The 19,320-nt window shown below is 55.1% G+C and overlaps 1 protein-coding gene across 1 annotated transcript; it reads left to right on the forward strand.

Annotated features, from left to right (window-relative positions):
* The first annotated feature begins 197 nt into the window (after nt 1-197).
* On the forward strand, nt 198-11,448 carry LOC149852887 (uncharacterized). The gene is made up of 7 exons (XM_090028436.1): nt 198-261; nt 4,897-5,735; nt 6,202-6,412; nt 6,598-6,761; nt 7,201-7,327; nt 9,707-9,823; nt 10,863-11,448. The coding sequence occupies exons 1-7, from the start codon at nt 198-200 to the stop codon at nt 11,039-11,041; spliced, it is 1,701 nt and encodes a 566-aa protein (XP_089884562.1). The 3' UTR covers nt 11,042-11,448.
* Nucleotides 11,449-19,320: the final 7,872 nt, after the last annotated feature.

Here is a 19,320-nt window from a genome sequence, read left to right on the forward strand (position 1 = left end):
CTGTGTGCAGGGAGGGCCTCACATGCCTGAGTTGTGGTGGGAACAGGCGCTGGGGATTTGGCCCTGTCCCCCTGCACTTAGGGGAGGGGAGGGAGTCTCCCTTGGTGGGGGTGAGGGGTGTTTGACTCGTACTTTCCTCTCTCCACCGGGCCAGGGGGCAGCAGGGGCACCATGATCCCTGCTCTCTGGTACTGGGTATGGTGACCTTTGCCTCCACCACACGCGCCCCCATCCACTACCGGTGCCAGGGCCAGCTGCCAGGTGAGAGCAGAACCCGGGTGTCCAGGGTCGCTGCCTTCCCCTCCCCAAAGACTGGGGGAACCCCTATGCCCTATAGGGTTTCCCCCAGTGCGTGGGTGAGGAATCTATCTTCCCCCCCGCCAAGCTTCTGGGGTGTGGGACCCCTCTGCTCCTCCCTTAGCCTGCTCCCCACAAGAGGGTCTGGCCACTGCACTGTGTCTGTGTAGGGGTCCCCATGTGGCACTGTGTTGTGCCAGAGGGGGCAGCCACTTGTGTGCCCCTGGACCGCCAGCACTGCACAGTGATTGCTGATGTGTGGTACACAAAGGAGATGCATCCATGCAAGATGGGGCTGTGCATCTTGGGAGGACGTGTGGTCCACATCCCTCTTGAAGTGCAGCGCCCAGTACTGGACGCAGTACTCCAGCTGTGGCCTGTGAGGCACTTAAGGCGAGGGATGTAGTGGTCATGGGTGATTTTAATTACCCTGATATCTGCTGGGAGGAACAGTCAGCCAGGACGGACCGTTCCAGGCGGTTCCTAGCTGAGATATAGGACCTCCACTTAATCCAGGAGGTGCACGGTCCACCAGAGGAAATGCCCTGTTGGACCTGGTCCTGGCCACAGGCGATGACCTGGTCAGGGGCCTCCAGGATCTTGACCACCCGGGTGACAGCGATCATCGCTTGCTGGAATTCACCGTCCAGCGCAGGGTGTCGAGGGCCTGCAGCAAGACGGTAGCCCTAGACTTTAGGAGGGCCAACTTCAACGAGTTGAGGAGACTAGGGGGAGAGGTGCTGGGGTCCTTGAGGGCAGGGGAACTCAGTGTCCAGGGCGAGTGGTCATTCCTTAAGGAAACGATACTCAGGGCCCAAGGGGAGTCCATCCCAACAAGAAGCAAGGGGGGCAAGAGTGCCCGAAAGCCCCCCTGGCTCACCAAGGGCGTCCGGGAATGCCTGCTTCCCAAAAAAGCGGCATACACCCAGTGGAAGGGAGGTGCTATCTCCAAAGAGGAGTATACCTCCTCTGCTTGGGCCTGTAGCGGGGCTGTCAGGAAAGCTAAGGCGGACATGGATCTAGGACTAGCGTCCAAGATCAAGGATAATAAAAAGTCCTTTTTCAAATATATAGGGGGGATGAAGAAGGCACCGGGTAATGTGGGGCCCCTGCAAAATACGCCGGGCAGCCTGGTGGTTGTGCCAGAGGAGAAAGTGAACCTCTTTAACCAATTCTTCACCTCCGTTTTCTTGGGCAGGGACCGGGACTTCCTCGCTGGGATGCCAGATGGACTCAAGGGGAACGCCTCCAGAGCTCAGGTTGGGGAGGACTGGGTTAGAGAGCTTCTGGAGGGGCTGGACATGTTCAAGTCAGTGGGTCCAGATGCTCTCCACCCCAGGGTGTTGAGGGAACTAACAGGGGTTACTGGCACGGCTCTACGAGCGCTCGTGGTGCTCGGGCGGGTGCCAGATGACTGGAAGATAGCTAACGTGGTCCCCATCTTCAAAAAAGGGAAGAGAGAGGACCCGGGCAACTATAGGCCCGTCAGTCTTACCTCTATCCTTGGGAAACTCTTTGAGAAGATCCTCAAGGAGCACATCTGTGATGGGCCGGTTTCAAGGATGTTGCTCAAGGGCAACCAGCAGGGTTTCATTAGGGGCAGGTCTTGTCAGACCAACCTGATTGCCTTTTACGATCAGGTCACAAAGGCAATGGATGCAGGTGTTGCCATGGATGTAGTCCTTCTAGACTTCAGCAAGGCCTTTGTCTATGAAATCTATGAAGGACTGCGGGACCTGAACCTGTTCAGCCTTCACAAGAGAAGGCTGAGGGGGGACCTGGTGACTGTCTGTAAACTCACTGGGGGGACCAGAAGGGTTTGGGGGAGACACTGTTTCCCCGAGCACCCCCTGGCATGACAAGGAATAATGGACACAAGTTGTTGGTGAGTAGGTTTAGATTAGACATCCGCAAGAACTACTTCACGGTCAGGGCGGCTAGGAACTGGAACCAACTTCCGAGGGAAGTGGTGCTGGCTCCTACCCTGGGGATCTTTAAGAAGAGGCTTGATGCCTACCTGGCTGGAGTCATTTGAGTCCAGTTTTTCTCCTGCCCAGGCCGGGGGTCGGACTGGAAGATCTACAAGGTCCCTTCGACCCGACTTCTGTGAGTCTATGATTCTGACCAGTGTCGCACAGAGGGGGAGGATCACCTCTCTGGACCAGCTTGAGATGCATCTGTGGATGCATGACAAGGTCTGGCTGGCCTTGCTGGCTGCAGTCTGGCATTGCCAGCTCATGTTCACCTTGGAGTCAATAATGACTCCAAGATCCAGTTCTGCCTCTGTGCTCTCAAGAGGGGAGCTCCCCAGCCGGGCTGTGTGCTGTGGACTCCTTCTTTCAAAGTGCAGCACCCTGCATTTATCTACGTTGAACCCCATCCTACTTTCATCTGCCCACTTTTGTAGTCTGTCTAAATCCAGTTGCAGCCTCTCTCTCCCTTCAAGCGTGTCCACCTCGCCCACATCTTAGTGTCATCAGCAAACTTGGAAATGTGCTTTAAACCCTGTGACAGCCAGAACCAGAGGGATTAATAAGCAATAAATATGTGCTTCTTAGAGGCATTTGGTATTTTGCCTAAACAGGTAATATTAGTTAATATAAAGCTTATAAGTTTGTAAACCGCAAACGTAACTTGTCTGTCACAAGTTTAACCAAATTGATAAAATTAACTGTTTCTGGAACTGACTGGGCCCCGTAGCTGTAAGATTAGGTGACCTAACGGTTTTTTGCTCAGGGTTCAGCCTTGATGATAAAACTGGATCCAACTGCCTGGCACACCCAACACATCCTGGGAAAGCATGTCCCAAGAAAGCATAGTCAAAGAAAACCTAAAAGGGGTTGGGGCGTAGGCGGAGCAATGTCAATTTCAAACCTAAAGGTGCTGCATTGTCATTTGCTTATTGGATAAACCGGAGTCTAGGTAGCAACCTTTTATGATGATTTTTAACATCTTGCACTGGATTCACAGCAAGAAATCAGGGCATAAATCACAGCAGGAACCACCTGCCATTGCTGAAGGGGTGTTGTCTGCACATGGCAGAGGGCCAGGGCAGGGCCCGACTGCCTCCTCACTGGTGACCAGCACGCAGGCTGGGCGGTCTGCAGCGCAGGACAGGAGCATCTCTAGAGAAGGCCGGAGCTGCCTCGTGATGGGTGGAGGTGATACGCGGAGAGGAGCAGGAGGGGAGATGCTGGTTAAACGGGAGAGGCAGGTGGCCCGGAGAGACCATCAGGAGCTTTCTTAACAGTGGGCCGCAGGGCGGGGTACATGGAAGGGGCTGGGCCTGGCTTTGGCGTTTGGTTTAATGCTCCTGAAACTCTAACTTCAAGCACTAATTAAAATAAGCACAAACCATGTGGGAAGAGATTTCCATCCATGTTACACAGGAAAATCCCTCACTGAGGAGACCTGACAGGCTCCATGTGGACAGATGTGTCTCCAGGGACACGGGATCATTGAACAGGAGGACTGGAAGGGGCCTCACAAGGTCACCTAGTCCAGCCCCCAGATCCCGGGGCTGCCATCCCTGAGTAACCCATCCCCGCCAAGTGTCCGTCCAACCTGCTTCTCAAGGTTTCCCATCACGGAGATGCCACCGCTCCCCTAGGCAGCCTGCTCCGATGTCTGGCCCTTGTCGTGGTCAGAAAGGCCCTGGTGAGGCCTCCCCAGTGCTGGATAGAGGGGAAGGGTCATTTCCCGTGACGGACACGTGACGCTCCTGTGCATACAGCCCAGGACGCGGTTGTTGTTGTTTGCAACGAGCAGGAGGGAGAAATGGGAGACACCGACTTGTAGCTCAGCCTTGGTCAGGGCCACCTGCCCACGGGTCACGAAGCGGAGACCCGGGTCCTCCCTGGTGTCAACTCGGAGCCGTCCATGTTACTGTGGGTCAAGCTGGCCTCCTCCTCTACCCGCAGGGTCAGGGACCAGCTCTGCTCTCCCCCGAGCGTGACTGTCCCTCTCAGCGCCGGACCCATGATCCGCCCGGCTCAGCCCAGGCCCAGGCGGCAGTCAGGACCCCTCTGCACACCCCCGCCAGGCCAAGCAAGCTGACATGCGGCTGGGGGCCTGAGCACGGCTCGGTGGGTGACGTGACGCCCCGGGGGGCCTGAACCTCAGACACAGCCGGCTTGCTCAACAGTTTGCAGCATGGGCCCGGGACTAAAGCCCTGGACGGGGACTGGGGAGAGCTGTGCCCAGCTCAGCAGTTGTGCCCTCGCTGTGCCGTCCTCTGCGCGGGGAGCAGGGCGACAGCAGCCCCAGCCTCTGCTGCGACAGCCCTTTGGGCTGTGCTGGTGGGAAGCGCTCGGTGGGACCGATGTAACATCGTGGCACAAGCCAATGGATCCCGCAGCATCTGGACGGACAGTGGAGGCGCCCGGTCTGGGGACCCTGGCGAGCAGAGACACTCAAAAAGGCTGAGGTGGACTTGATCTAAGCTACGGTTTTATCTCTAAGCGCTGTAACTTAGATTGGCAGCAAGCAGAGCAGACTCTGCCTTGGCAGGGGGTGCAAATCGTACACGTGTGCCAAACTTCTCTTCTGCAGTGGGTGCAGAGCACACTTATTCCCGTTAAAGCCTAATGTCTGCCCCAGGCCGGCCGTGCAGATGTACGGAGCAGGAGTGCGATGACGCCCCGAGCCAGAGGCCGGCAGCCAGCCAGGCCCAGCCCGGCTGGGGCCGCAGCCCCGGAGAGCCAGCGCGCCCGGCCGGGCAGACGGGAAGCTCTTGGTCCCGCCCCCGGGCGCCGCCTCGCTGCCCTCCCGGCTCCTGCCTCCGCCCTGCCCGCTGGCTCGGGCTCTGCCCCCCGGCCCTGCTCGCACCCTGCGCCAGCGGCCCCGGGCGGGGCTGGCGGCGGCGCAGGAGGCCCCCTAGGGCCCGGCCGGGAGGGGAAGGCGGCCGGGCCGTGCCCGTCACCGGGGAGCGCAGCTCTCCGGGCCCGGGCGGGCGGGGGCGAGTCCCCGGCAAAGGCGGGACGCCCCGTCCCGGGGGGGCGGGGCCCCCCAGCGCCGACCGGCCCCTCCCCGCCAGTCCGCGAGGACGCGCCCCGCTCCGTGACGTCATCATGCACATGACCTCCCGGGGCTGGGCAGAGCCTGGGCCTGGGGCAGGGTCGGTGCCCCGGTCTGAGCCGCGCCGCCTCCTTCCCTGCAGAGCGGGGGGCCGGGCGCTGCCGGAGGCGCCGGGCGCCGGGAGCGGAGCGGAGCCCCCGGCGGGGCTGAGGCCTCTCCCGGCGGCTGGAGCCCCTGGCACCCGTGGGCCCCTGCCAGCCTGGCGCGGCCCCGGGGCGCTGGAGGAGCAGCGCCCGGGCAGTGTCCGGGCAGGGCGAGTCCCTCGCGTGGCCCAGGCCGGGATCGGGGCGCGTCACCCGGCAGGAAGTGGAGCAGGGGCGGGAGCCGGAGCCGGGCCAGCGCGGGAGATGCGGGGGCAGGAGGTGAAGCGGCCCGTGCAGCCCCACTGTGCCCACGGGGCCCCCACAGCCCCCACCGCCGGCACCGGGGCACGAGCTCCCCACGCCGGCGACCTGGAGCCGGCACATCCAGGGCTGCGCTGCCGGGAGCCGAGGGCCTGCGGGAGGTCTGCATCCGCCTGCGGGAGCGCTGCCAAGGCCGCGGCCAGGAGTAGGCGGTGGAGCTGGTGGTGCTGGCGTTGGCCCTGGCTGTCCTGCCCCGGGAGATGTGGAGCTGGGCGTCGGGGCGCGGGGTGGAAACCTGGGACGAGGCGGAGACCCTGGCTGAGGGGGTTTGGCTGGGGCAGGTGGAGGATGAGGAGCTCCACGTGGGAGCGTTTCACCCTGACCGTGGATGCTGCCAGCCCCGTCTCCATGTGCCTGGGGGATGTCTCCTGCCACCCCGTCTCCCAGTCCCAGCTCCCTGGTGATATGTGCCTCTTGTCCCCAGGTCACGGTGAGTGTGAAGGTCGAGGAGCTGGCCTCAGACCAGATGCAGCCCTCTGGGGCACTGCAGCAGCCTGGTGATCCCTGGCTGGAGGAGGCACAGGCCCAAACTGTGGATGTGCCTCTGGAGGAGGCAGCAGAGTGGGACAGCCCAGGGCCTCAGGACCAGCCCCCTCGTGGCCCCAGAGAGGAGCCCATGCCAGGCCCAGAGTCAGGTGAGGGGCCGGGTGCAGGCTGGGGCGTGGGTCTGAGTGCTGCAGCGGTTGTTCTCCATCTCCCTGCTCTCCCACACACCACAGGCTCTGGCTGCCGCAGTCACAGGCCAGTACGGGAGAACAGCAGGGCTTTCCCCTGGCAGCAGCACCAGGCCTGACCTATGCATTGTCTTTCCCACCCACAGGTGCAGGAACCAGGAGCAAAGCTCATCAACACCTTCCTGAAGAAGGGCCTGCAAACCCGGAGCAGCCAAGGACTCCCCCAGGGAGGCTGAGAGAGAAGGGCTCTTTGACCCCTGAGCTGAGCGAACTGCAGGGGAGGCTGGAGAAGCAGGTGGAGAACACAGAGGTGAACAGGGCACCAGCTCCAGCTGGGGGTGGGAGTGCCACTGGGGCAGTGCTTGGGAGGAGACAGAGGTGCGGTTGAGAGTTTGGGGAGCTGAGAGAGCTAAGGAGAGACAAGTCTTGTGACGGGGCTGCAGCCACACCCAGGTGGTGTTAGCCAGAGCTCGTCCCCAGTGGATAGCCAGGGGTGCTGGCACGGGAATGCCTGGGTCTAAAAGTGCTGCCTCTCGGGGCCAAGCACATACAATGTGATGGGCTTGGTTCGGGCAATGCACGTGGATCCATGGCTGCACCCACATCTCCTGTCAGTGCAGAAGGGGGCATTTTGCACTGCTGGGTGTCATGGCCCAGCCTGCAGAGAGGTGTTGCACAGAGGGATTCTGGAGAGGGCGGTGGGGGCTGGAAGAAGCTGAACTGGGTGACACGGATGCTTGTGCCTGCAGCTCCTGGAGGCCTTTGAGGACGTGGCTGTGTATTTCACGCGGGAGGAGTGGGAGCTGCTGGAAGAGGCACAGAAGGGGCTTTACCGGGACCAGATGCTGAGGAACTGGCGAGCCCTCGTTTCCCTGGGTAAAGCTTTTCAGGCTTCTCCCCACAGCCATGCCAGCGCTGACACTTACTGTCTTCTCCCTGCTGCTCAGCACTCTCATCCTCAGGAACTTTTCCTGGGGGTTGAAATCCATCTCCTCCCTACAGCTCCATGCATGATCATGCTTCTCTCATGTTTAACACCAACATTTTCCACTTCATTTGATCTGGCTGTCTTCACTTGAGTCCTCCATTCTTGTAACCTCTGGTGCTTCCAGTCTCGGTCAAGGGCAACGCATAGCGGGTGGCAGTGTGTGTGGCAAACCCACTACAAAAAGGCGCTGCTGACACTCAGCAGCGCTTGCAGGTATTTGCTGCTCGCCAGCCCACCGGCAACACTGCCAGTGGCATCTCCTGCTGGCAGTGCCTGCAGGTGGTCACTGACTGCTGGTCAGCGCTTGTCAACTCAGGCCCCCTGCCACCGTGCCCCCCCCAGCCACCATGTTGTTGCTATTCATTGGTGAGGGTATCTCCCTTTCCCTTCTCAGTGTGGTCATGTCATCCGCAATTGATTGGACAGAAAAACTCACTGCCAGCTCTTCCTCAGGGAGTGGGTCTGATTTCTTCTCTGTCCCACGTAGCATGTCCTGTCCCACATCTAACACTGAGTGTGTTCAGTCAGTGCTGTCTGAAACCCCTTTCTCTTCCTTTCAGTTATGACCCAGGAGAACGTAATGGAAGACTTATCAGCCCATGCTGCTACCAGCCCTGGGATTAGCATTTCCTTGACTTCATCTCTAGCAACCTGTGCACATGTGATGGGATCTGGGAACTTCTTCTCCAGATCCCTGGAAGCTTCTCCATGTTCCTTCTTACAGTCTTGATCCATGGGCCACAGGCTCTGGCTTGACTGCGTTTACTTGGAGACCTGTTTCCCAGGCTTGCTCTGACATTGACAGAAGTTGTTGTTCCCTCCTCCCATCATCCCTCTGCATGTTATCACAGTGATAAAAAGAGGTGGGCTTGGTGCAGGACTGGTGAAAACTGGTTGTTGTTTCCAGAGGATCTCTGATACAGGGGTTGTTCTGGCTTGTGGGCAGAGCTGGGGGACTTACCTTGTACCAGGTCAATTTGCTTTTCTAGTGCTTTTTTCTTCCTGGTTCCCCTGAAGGACTTCCTTTGGGAAGAGCCTTAAGGCTTTTTGTTGCTCAGCGAAGACCATGTCAACCATCCCTACATTATGGACTTCTACGCTGCAAGAGGTATCTCTTCTGCCTTATCTTGTCCATATCCAGGACTCCCAGGACCTTTGTTTCAAACCCTACAGGATTTCCATGCGAGTGTGCTGATTCTCTTCTTCTGGCATGGTCCTCCCAGTGGATTGGATGATTGTTCAATGAGCTTGTGTTCCAGACCCTGGCCAGGCTGAAGAGCCCCAGGGCTCTCAGCCCATCATATCTGTTTTCCTGACCTCTGATCATGCGCGTGGCTCTCCTCTGGACTCCCTCAAGCTTCTCCACATCCTTTCCGAAACATGGAGCCCAAAACTGGACACAGGACTCCAGCTGCAGCCTCACCAAGCCCAAGAACAAGGAGAGAATGACATCCCGGGATTTGCTTGAGAAGCATCTATGGATGCAAGGCAGAGTTACGGTCACTTTACTAGCCGCAGCATCGCATTGCAGGCTCATGTTCATCTTGTGCTCAGTGATGACCCCCAAGTCTCAAGATACTGCTCACAATTTTTTTTTGCCTCTAGCATGTTTCCTGGACCACCACGGTTCTAACATGGCTCCAAAATCTCCCAGGTGGACAGCATGGGAAATTTCTGCTGGAAAGAGCACGAAAGGGGTGGAATGATGAAGTATTCTGGAACTGGATGCCTACATTGAAATACTGTGTTTGGGATTTTTAAAGCCCAAAAAAAGGTTAACTTTGATTGGTTTCATTAAGCTGCGACTTGGTCAACCATCTTGACCTGGACTCTGTTTGCTGCTGCCAGGCCTCTTTAAAAGTTCCCAGAGAAAAGACTCACTTCCATTCCTTTACCTGGAATCACACTGATAAAACAGATGTTATCCAGCCACCAGTGTGTCCAGCATCTCTTCATTTTGGTGCCTTGTAAATAGTGAAAGCTTCATCTTTCTCCCTTGAGCACGTCACTGCATCTACACCCCCTGTCTGGGAGTTCTGTCAGTCTCACACCTATTTTATACCTCAAAGTGGTGGGTACTTTGTTTCCTATGACCAGCCCCTGGGTGACAAAGGCCATAATGTCTTGCTTCCTAAATGTCCACCCTCCCTTTTCCTTCAAGGCTCCAGTAGAATTTTGAGTTCATTGGATCCATTCCCCAAATCCCAGTGGGCTATTTGGCATCCAGTACCCAGTCATGAATGCTTTTTAACCACTGCCCCAAACAGGATATCATGGTCTCGCACCTGACTTAATCTGCTGCATTGTGCGAGGACAGAAGGAGCTCTGGGTCTGTTTTGATGAGGACCGTGGGGACATCTCAAAGTCGGAGGACCTGCTGCCAGGTGAGTTGTGGCTGCCCCCTCCCCCACCTCCCCTCTCAGAAATGCTCCATGCCCACAGTGACGGGGCCTGGAACCTGCAAACCTGCCTGGTGCTGCCCTTCCTGTTTTCTGACCTTGAATAGCTTCTGCAGTCATGTGTCCAGGGAGGTGGTGTTCCCATGCACTGAAACTCAAAGCTGTGGAGACAAGCAGCCTTTCCCTTCTACTCCTCCTGACTACAACTGCTAGGGGACAACCAGGTATACTGTTCTGGTGACATGCAGGCCACCTGGGCCTCAGTAGCAGAGGAAATTCACATAGACCCATTCCAATCTCCAGACCTTTCCCTGGAGACAAGAAGGAGGCACAGCCCTGTTCCTTCCAGGAAAGAGACCCCCAGCTCTAAATCCTCCTCTCCCAGAGCAGGTTTGGAGGCAGGAGGGACAAACTACATGGGCTTTTTCTACCAAGGAAAAGCAGCTGGTCAAGAGTAGGGCCATTCTCCCCACACAACCCTGACTGCTGGTGAGCCCCAGAAATTCACTGTGAGGCTGTCCATCCTGGTACCAGATGCTGGTCTCAGGGCTGCCAGACTCCATGGGCAAGCAATGGAGAGCAGTCTCACCAATGCACTTTGGCTTCCAGAGCATGTCAGCCTAGCCAAGTGGAGGGTTTAATATCATCTACCCCTGGACCTGGTAATGCTGTGGAACAGAGCAGCCCTTAGAGACATTCCTTCTTCCTTTCTGCTGATTCTGCTTCTAGTCTTCTGGGGTCCTTAGAGCAGGAAGCCATCTAGGTCCTATCTTAATATGTCCCACATGGCTTTCTCCTGCAGGGGATGTGATGACAGCTGGGCCAGAAACACTGAGGGTCTGGTTCTCACCTCCACTGAGCAGGGGACATTAACCCGGCACAGAGACATGCCCCTCTCTTGCACCTAGCACTTGTGGTTTGGCAGGAAGACCTTGTTCTCTTCATGCTCGCATGCTCATCTCAGCAATATTTGGCCTGTGCCAGCAGGGCAGGGAATAAGATGGAGTTTCTTTTCCCCATGCAGGAGGTGCCTGGCTGAGCAGAGTTGAGAAGCAGAGTCTGGAAGAAGGGCTTGCAAACCTGGAGCCACCCTGGTCTTTCACTGGGGCTTTGGCTGAGATGGAGTCCCTGAGACCTCAGGAAGAACAGCGGCTCCAGAGCCAGGGGAGACCCCCAGAAGCTGAGGGAGAACAGTATCAGTGAAGCAGGAGCCATCTTCTCTTGGGCATGAGAGTGGAGAAAGGACAGAAGCCGGAGAGAGCCCTGGGCACAGGGAAGGATTTGTGGATGAAGTGCCATAAGGCAAAGTTCCACTGGAAAGAGACCCTGCATCCAAACCAAGCCAGTGGGAAGGGTCTGAGAGGGAAGCAGGAGGTGACCACCAAGCCCAGGGGCAAATCCCACCTCTCCCATGAGTGCTGGAAAATATTTCACTGCCCCTCACTACCAGGCTCTGTCACATGGGTGCCCTGAGTGTGGGAAGAATTTCACCGGTTCCTCCCACCTTGCCGTGCACCAGTGCATCCATAAAGTGAAGAAACCACATCAGTGCTCTGAGTGTGGGAAGAGATTCACCCACTCCTCCCATCTGCACCACGACACCAGCGCATCCATAGCGCATCCATTGGGGAGAAGCCATATCAGTGTTCTCTGTGTAGGAAGAAGTTACTTCACCAGCTCGTCCTACCTGGACCAGCACCAACGCATCCACACAGGGGAGAAGCCATATCAGTGTTCTGTGTGTGGGAAGAGCTTCAAACATTCTTCCAATCTGGCACAACACCAACGTATCCACACAGGGGAGAAGCCACATCAGTGCTCTGTGTGTGGGAAGAGCTTCACCCAGACCTCCCACCTGGCCCAGCATCAACGCATCCACACTGGGGAGAAGCCATATCAGTGCTCCCATTGTGGAAAGAGCTTCACCAGTTCATCCGACCTGGCCCATCACCAACGCTTGTCCACACAGGGGAGAAGCCACATCGATGCTCTGCGTGTGGGAAGAGCTTCAGCCGTTCCTTTGACCTCGCCATTCACCAGCGTATCCACACAGGTGATAAGCCACATCAGTGCTCTGTGTGTGGAAAGAGCTTCGCCCACTCCTCCAGTCTGGCACAACACCAACGTATCCACACAGGGGAGAAGCCACATTGGTGCTCTGTGTGTGGGAAGAGCTTCACCTGGGCCTCCCACCTGGCCCAGCACCAGTGTGTCCACACTGGGGAGAAACCATATCAGTGCTCTATGTGTGGAAGAGCTTGCCCAATCCTACAACCTGGCCCATCACCAGCGCATCCACACAGGGGAGAAGCCATATCAGTGCTCTGCTCTGAGTGTGGGAAGAGCTTCACCCAGCCCTCCCACCTGGCCCATCACCAGCACATCCACACAGGGGAGAAGCCACGTCAGTGTTCTGTGTGTAGGAAGAACTTCAGCCGTTCCTATGACCTAGTCATTGCCCAGCAATATCCACACAGGTGATAAGCCACATCAGTGTGCTCTGTGTGGGAAGAGCTTCACCCAGACCTCCTATCCTTGCCCAGCTCAGCACATCCACAATGGGGAGTAGCCATATCAGTGATCTATGTGTGGGAAGAGCTTCACCAATTCATCCTACCTGGCCCAGCACCAGTGTATCTGTGAAGGAATTCCCCTCTGTCTGTCTCCTTGGACTAGGACATTCCAGCCTCCCCTCTCGTTTTTAAACACTCACTGTTTGGATCCATACAGGGAAGAATCTACATCTATGTAGACTGTTTGTGTGGGAAGAGCTTTACCAGTTCCTTCTACTTGCCCCTGTACCAGCGTATCCACATGAGAGAAGTGCTCTGAGTGTTCAAGGAGCTTCACCGTCTTTCAGCCTGGCCACACACAGGGGAGAAACCACATCAGTGCCCTGAGTGTGAGAAGACCTTCGCTATTGTAGCCCACCTGGCCCAGCACAAATGCATCCACAGAGGGGAGAAGCCACATCTGTCCTCTGTGTAGGAAGAGCTTCACCAGTTCCTCCGGTCTGGCCATCCCCCAGAGTATCCACATAGATGAAAGCCACATCAGTGCTCTGTGTGGGGGAAGAGCTTCACCTATTCTTGCAGTCTGGTATGATGCCAGCACATCCATATGGGAGAGAAGCCATAAAAGTGCTCTGACTGGGAAGAGGCTCACCCACTCCTTCAGGCTGGCCAGTATATCCACACAGCAAAGAAGCAACATCATTTCTCTGAATGTGGGAAGAGCTTCACCCAGTTTTCCAGCCTGGACACCCATGCATCCACACAGGGGAGAAAAGACTTCACACCTCTGTGTGTGAGGATAGCTTCCACGACTGCTCTCGCCTGGCCAAACACCAGTGTACTCACACCCAGGAGCATCCGTAATTCTTCCAGAAGTGCAGGGAGGGCTTGTGGATGCTTACCTGCTTGGCTCTCACCAGTGGCTGCATTCAGGGAAGCAGCTTCCTGCTGCTGGAGTGTAAAATAATATCACGCAGCCTTCAGGCCTTGTAGGGCACTGCAGACCCCAAAGGACCCAGTAGATGGTCCCCAAGGTTTCATTGGGCAGAGTGGCTAATAGGAAACACCTCAGGCTGAGGCCCGCCCAGACTCTGGGACAACCTGCAAGGGGATGATCTTTGTATCAGTCTTGGAGCCTGTGCCTTTCCCATTGTTCTTGAAAAGCAGCTGGCCCCTGCCAGGGAGAACTGCTTTCCCAATAGGCTGCCCTTCCCAAGATAGCTGGCTTCAAGTGCCACCAGGACCTGTCCCTGGCCATCTGCTGTGCCCATCAGATCTGCAAGGAGCTGCTGCTGCCATCTGAGCCCAGTCTGGCAGATTTTGCTTTTCAACCTCTCCAGAACGCTGTACCCCTGGGTGCCTGCTGCTCCCCTGCCCTTTGCCGCCCTTTGTAATGCAGTCACTGCTCAAAAAGTAGTTCTCATAGTGCTTGGGATTCTCGTGCTGGCTGTGGCTGTGGCTGGATATTTGTTGTACAGACAGATGTGGGCATCTCTGCCAGAGCTGTGGGAAGCAGAGCAGTGCAGATGGACAGACACAGCCCTGGGGAGCTCCTGATGCTGGTCACAACCAGTGAACACTCACTCGCCAATCATCATCTGCAGACGGACAGACTCACCATCACGAAGGTTTTCCCAGCAGGGGTGACAGGGCATGGGCAGGAAGGTGGGTGTAGACTGGACCAAGCCTTCCCTACCAGTGCTGTTCAGACCCCGCCTGCCATGTGTGTATGTGTGCGTGTGTCTCGAAACCACATCCCACCTGGCCCAGCACAACTGCATCCATAGAGGGGAGAAGCCACATCTGTCCTCTGTGTGGGAAGAGCTGTCTGGACTCTGTCTGTATGTATTACGGGTCTCTGTCAGAGGGGCATGATACAGGATGAGGCCCTTGATGTCCAGGTGTCTTGTGGGTCTCTGCTGTGAGCCAGAGCCTCACTGTCCTGAATAATTAACCAATAATTGCAGGCTGGCCGTCACCTGCCATGCCTTGATCTATCTTATAACTCAGGAGGTGTTGCTGTGTTGAAGTTTAATCACTGTGGCATCCAGTTTTCTCCTACGGGGGCTCCAACCTTACCTTATGCCAGAGCCAAACATCAACCTGTTGTTAATACACAATTGATAGTTGTTTAGTATTCCTGTCTATGCCAAATTAATTTCTCCTCAAAAGAGTTTCTGTACCCTATTCTCCAGTAGGTTACCTCCAGCTCACCAGGCCTATTACAGTTTTTGCAGGAAAGCAGTATGCCTCACCAGAGATAGGATGGAGTGGCACCTCGAGTGACCAACCTCAAATAAGTATTTACCCTTTGGGAAGTCACAGTCTTATTTGCTTCCCAATGTTTTTGTCGTATATATATATTTTCCCCCTGCTTTCTGCTTGGGGTCTCGTGATTTACCTGTCACGTTGCTCAGGATTTTAATTTAAAAAAAAGACCCAAAAAAACCCTCACAGTCAATCAGCACAATCTGCGCTACTCCTTACAGTCCGTTAGGTACTTACAGTCTGACTCCCTTCTTAGACACGCCTAGCCCAGCCTTTTCCCACTGTCTTAATCCTTTTTTTCCCCCAGTTAAATAAACCCGACGTTCCACCAGGAAGAAAGCAAACAAAGACCTTTCCTGTCTGTCCGGCGTCCTGTGATTAGTTCTTCTTTGCTTTTGGGTTCCAGGCTCTCGGTGCCGTGCTCTGCCAAGCCCTTCTGTGGTGTCCGAGCTCCAAGACTGGTACCTGGTCTTGGTCCCATTCCCGGGGTGAATCTGCAGAGCTTTAGGAAAAAGTTTCCACACTTTCCTGCTCCATCTCCTCAGACAAGCTTCTTGCTGGGGTAGATTCCTCCCAGGATATAGGGAAGTGGCTGTGTGGGGCACCGATCTGACTAACGCAGCAGCTAGAAAGATTGATCTGGCCACAATATGATTCCTCACCTCAGGGTCACTTCCGCTCACACTGGTAAGTTCTCTCTTCTTCTCTGAGCCTCTTCACAGTCCCTTCCTGCCTCGGTCCTGCAATTAGCTGTATCTGCCTTCCAGTCTGTAACAAAGAGCTACTTGTTTCGTGGGACAGGGCTCAAGTTATACCAAGTGCCAGGCCACTTCTTTCATGTAAGAAGCCCTGGTGGCCATGTATGGCTCTTTATGTGAGTACATTTATTATTGATTTATAGCAGATCAGTCTTGAAAGGGGCTTCAGGAGGTCACATCTAGTCAACTCCTCTGCTCAAAGCAGGACCATCCCCAACTAGATCATCCCAGCCAAGGCTTTGTCTAGCCAGTTCTGAAAACCTCCAAGGATGGAGACTCCACCACCTCTCTGGGTAACCTGTTCCAGTGCTTCACCACCCTCCCAGTGAGAGTTTTTTTCCTATTATCCAAACTCAATTCCCCTTGCTGCAACTTGAACCCACTGCTCCTTGATCTGTCACTGCTGTGAACAGTCCAGCTTCATCCTCTTTTGGACCACCCTGCAGGGAGTTAAAGACTGCTATTCTGTCCTCCCTCAGTCTTCTCCAGGCTAAATAAGCCCAATTCCCTCAGCCTCTCGCACATCATGTCTCCCAGCCCCTAAACCATCTTCATTGCCCCCCACTCCAATGTGTCCGCATCCTTTCTGTAGTGGGGGTCCACACCAGTGCCAAGTAGAGGGGAGGAATTGCTTCCCTCGCTCTAGCAACACTCCTACTAATGCAGCCCAGGATGCAGCCCAGCCTTTGCACAAGGACACACTTGATACCTATATAATTCCCTGAATGTATATATTTGTCTGGACTTCCCCCAAAATACATTATGACACAAGCTGCACATACCAGCCTGGCAGTGGCAGTGGGAGATTTGCAGAGGGGTGGAAAAAAAAAGTGGGCATGAATCCAACCAAAAGCAATGGAGAGATGGAAAAAAAATTAAACGGAGAGCTTTGGGGCATTTTTTTTTTTTTTTAAACTGATTTTCATGGTGTCTTTTTTCTGGGAATGAGGGAAGGGGATGATCGGCCCCCAGTCTGTCCTGCACTGGTACAGGCTGGAGATAGATTATTTATATGAATTTTAAAAAGGCCTTTGATACAGTGTCTCATCCCATTCTTGGAAATAAACTAAACAGGTGTGACGTGGATGATTACACGGTCAGGTGGGTAGAAAATTGGCTTATGGGATTCACCCAGAGAATGGGGGTGGGTGGGTCGGTTTCTACCTGGAGAAGTGTGGGCAGTGGTGTCTCCCAAGACTCATTCCTTGGACCAGCACCATTCAACATCATCATCACTGTCCCACCCCATCCTCATTAAAAAACTAGGCGACTGTGGCATTGATGCCTACACAGTCAGATGGATTGCAGATTGGCTCAAGGGTCGTACTCAGAGGGTGGTGGTGGACGGGTCATATTCGTCCTGGGGGGAAGTGGGCAGCGGGGTCCCCCAGCGCTTGGTCCTGGGGCCTGCGCTGTTCAATTTCTTCATTAGCGATTTGGACAACCGTGAAAAGCAACCTGTTTAAATTCGCTGATGTTACCAAAATTCGGGGTGAGGTGAGCATGCTAGTAGGGAGGGAAAGACTGCAGCAAGATCTGGATAGGTTACAGGAGTGGGCTGACAAACAGAATGTGTTTCAATACTGACAAGTGCAGGGTGCTGCACGTGGGCAGTAGAAACCAGCAGCACACTTATAAGATGGGAAACTCCCTTGAGAGCAGGGATGCAGAAAGGGATCTGGGAGTCATTATTGACTCCAAGATGAACTTGGGCCGACAATGCGAGGTCACGGTTGGCAAGGCTAACCGCACCTTGTCGTGCATCCACAGGTGCATCTCAAGTAGAGCCAGGGAGGTGACCCTCCCCCTCTATGCGACTGGTCAGGCCGCAGCTGGAGTACTGCAGCCAGTTCTGGGCGCCGCACTTCAGGAGGGATGTGGACAACATGGAGAGGGTCCAGAGGAGGCCACTCATATGATCCAGGGGCAACAGGGCAGACCCTACATTGAAAGACTGCAGGACCTGAACCTGTTCAGCCTTCACAAGAGAAGGCTGAGGGGGGACCTGGTGACTGTCTATAAACTCACTGGGGGGACCAGAAGGGTTTGGGGGAGACACTGTTTCCCCTTGCGCCCACTGGCATGACAAGGAACAATGGACACAAGTTGTGGGAGACGAGGTTTAGACCAGACATCCGCAAGAACTATTTCACAGTCGGGGCGGCTAGGAGCTGGAACCAACTTCCTAGGGAAGTGGTGCTGGCTCCTACCCTGGGGGCATTGAAGAAGAGGCTTGATGCCTACCTGGCTGGACTCATTTGAGCCCAGTCTTTCTCCTGCCCAGGCAGGGGGTCGGACTTGAAGATCTACAAGGTCCCTTCGACCCGACTTCTATGAGTCTATGAACATCTTCATTTGACTTAGATGAGGGCATAGAAAGCACTCTGTCCAAATTCGCAGCTGACACCAAACTATGGGGCATAGGAAACTCATTGGAGGGCAAGGCGCAGGTTCTGGTGGATTTGGACAGATTGAGGAAGTGGGCAGAACCGAATAGGATGCAGTTTAACAAAGATAAGTGCAAAGTGCTTCCCCACGTGGAGAACGAATCATCAACATACCTATAGACTGGGGGTGACCTGCTAAGCAGCACAGCAGCAGGAAGGGATCTCAGCGTCATGATCGAGTCCAAGATGAACGTGAGTCGTCAGTGTGATGAAGCAATAAGTTAACCGCACTCTTTCATGCATTAGCAGGCACATCACGAACAGGTCTAGGGAGGTGATGTTTCCCCTCCATGTGGCATTGATGAGGCTGCTGCTGGAGTGCTGTGTCCAATTTTGGGCGCTGCACCTCAAGAGGAGTGTGGATAATCTGGAGGGGGTCCAGAGAAGGGCTGCTACTATGGTTAAAGGCCTGCAGGTAAGACTCTACGAGGACAGATTGAGGGACCTGAATCTCTTCAGCCTCCACAAGAGAAGGCTGAGAGGTGATCTTGTGGCTCTATAAATTCATCAGGTGGGGACAGCAAGGAGTAGGGGATACTCTGTTTGCCAGGCACCCCTTGGGGCTACTAGAAACAATGGCCATAAGCAGACAGAGGGGATTTAGACTGGCCATCAGGAAGAAATTCTTGACGGTGAGGGTTGCCAAAATCTGGAATGGGCTCCAAGGGGGGTGGTGCTTTCCCCTCCCTACCTCGGGGGTCTTTGAGAAGAGATTAGAGAAGCACCTGGTTGGGCTCATCTGACCCCAGCGCTCTTTCCTGCCCAGGGTGGGGGTCGGACTCGACGATCTACGGAGATCCCTTCGGCCCCAGACATCCATGAACACTGTGACTGGCCAAGCAGCAGCTCTGCAGCAAAGGATCTGGGGGGACAGTGGACAAAAAGTGAATAGGAGCCGGCAGAGTGCCCTTGTCTCAGGGCAGGGGCATGGAGGGAGCCGTGGGGCTGGGCTGCAGACCCCCACCCCAGGTGGCCAGGTCAGGGGCCCTGAGGGGCATTCATACTAATGGTGATTGCCACCATTTAAAGTAGACTGAAGTTGTCAATACATGAGCCAGGCTGGAGGGTGCTTTTAAAGAGACAGAAATCGCCTAATTAAAGTTGATTGGATGTGTTTTAAATGTAAGGCAAAATGTGGTAGTGCATGTCAAAACCCCTCATTTGCTGTAATTGCGTGTGTATTGAACCAGGGCTTCCTAAGTGGTGATGTCTAATTGCTCCCCCCAGACGTAGCTAGTGAGCTGTACAGCCAGCAGCCCCGTAGCAGTTCAAGTCATTCTCCTCTGGGTAACTGAAACAATAAAAACCCCAAATAAAAATAAGCATCTTTGTCTGAGTAGGTTTTATTTTTTTATTTATTCAAAACATACCACTGGGTGGGGAAAACAGGGTGCAAAAGGGGGAAATGGGGAACTGATCTCCCCACTTCACAAGTGCATTACAGGCAGCGATGCAGGGCCTGCAAGGGAAGCCTTGCGCTGGGGGGAAGGTTAACC

The sequence above is a fragment of the Crocodylus siamensis genome, chromosome 15, assembly GCF_052110815.1.
Source record: "Crocodylus siamensis isolate JL-2025a chromosome 15, ASM5211081v1, whole genome shotgun sequence".
Taxonomy (NCBI): Eukaryota; Metazoa; Chordata; order Crocodylia; family Crocodylidae; genus Crocodylus; species Crocodylus siamensis.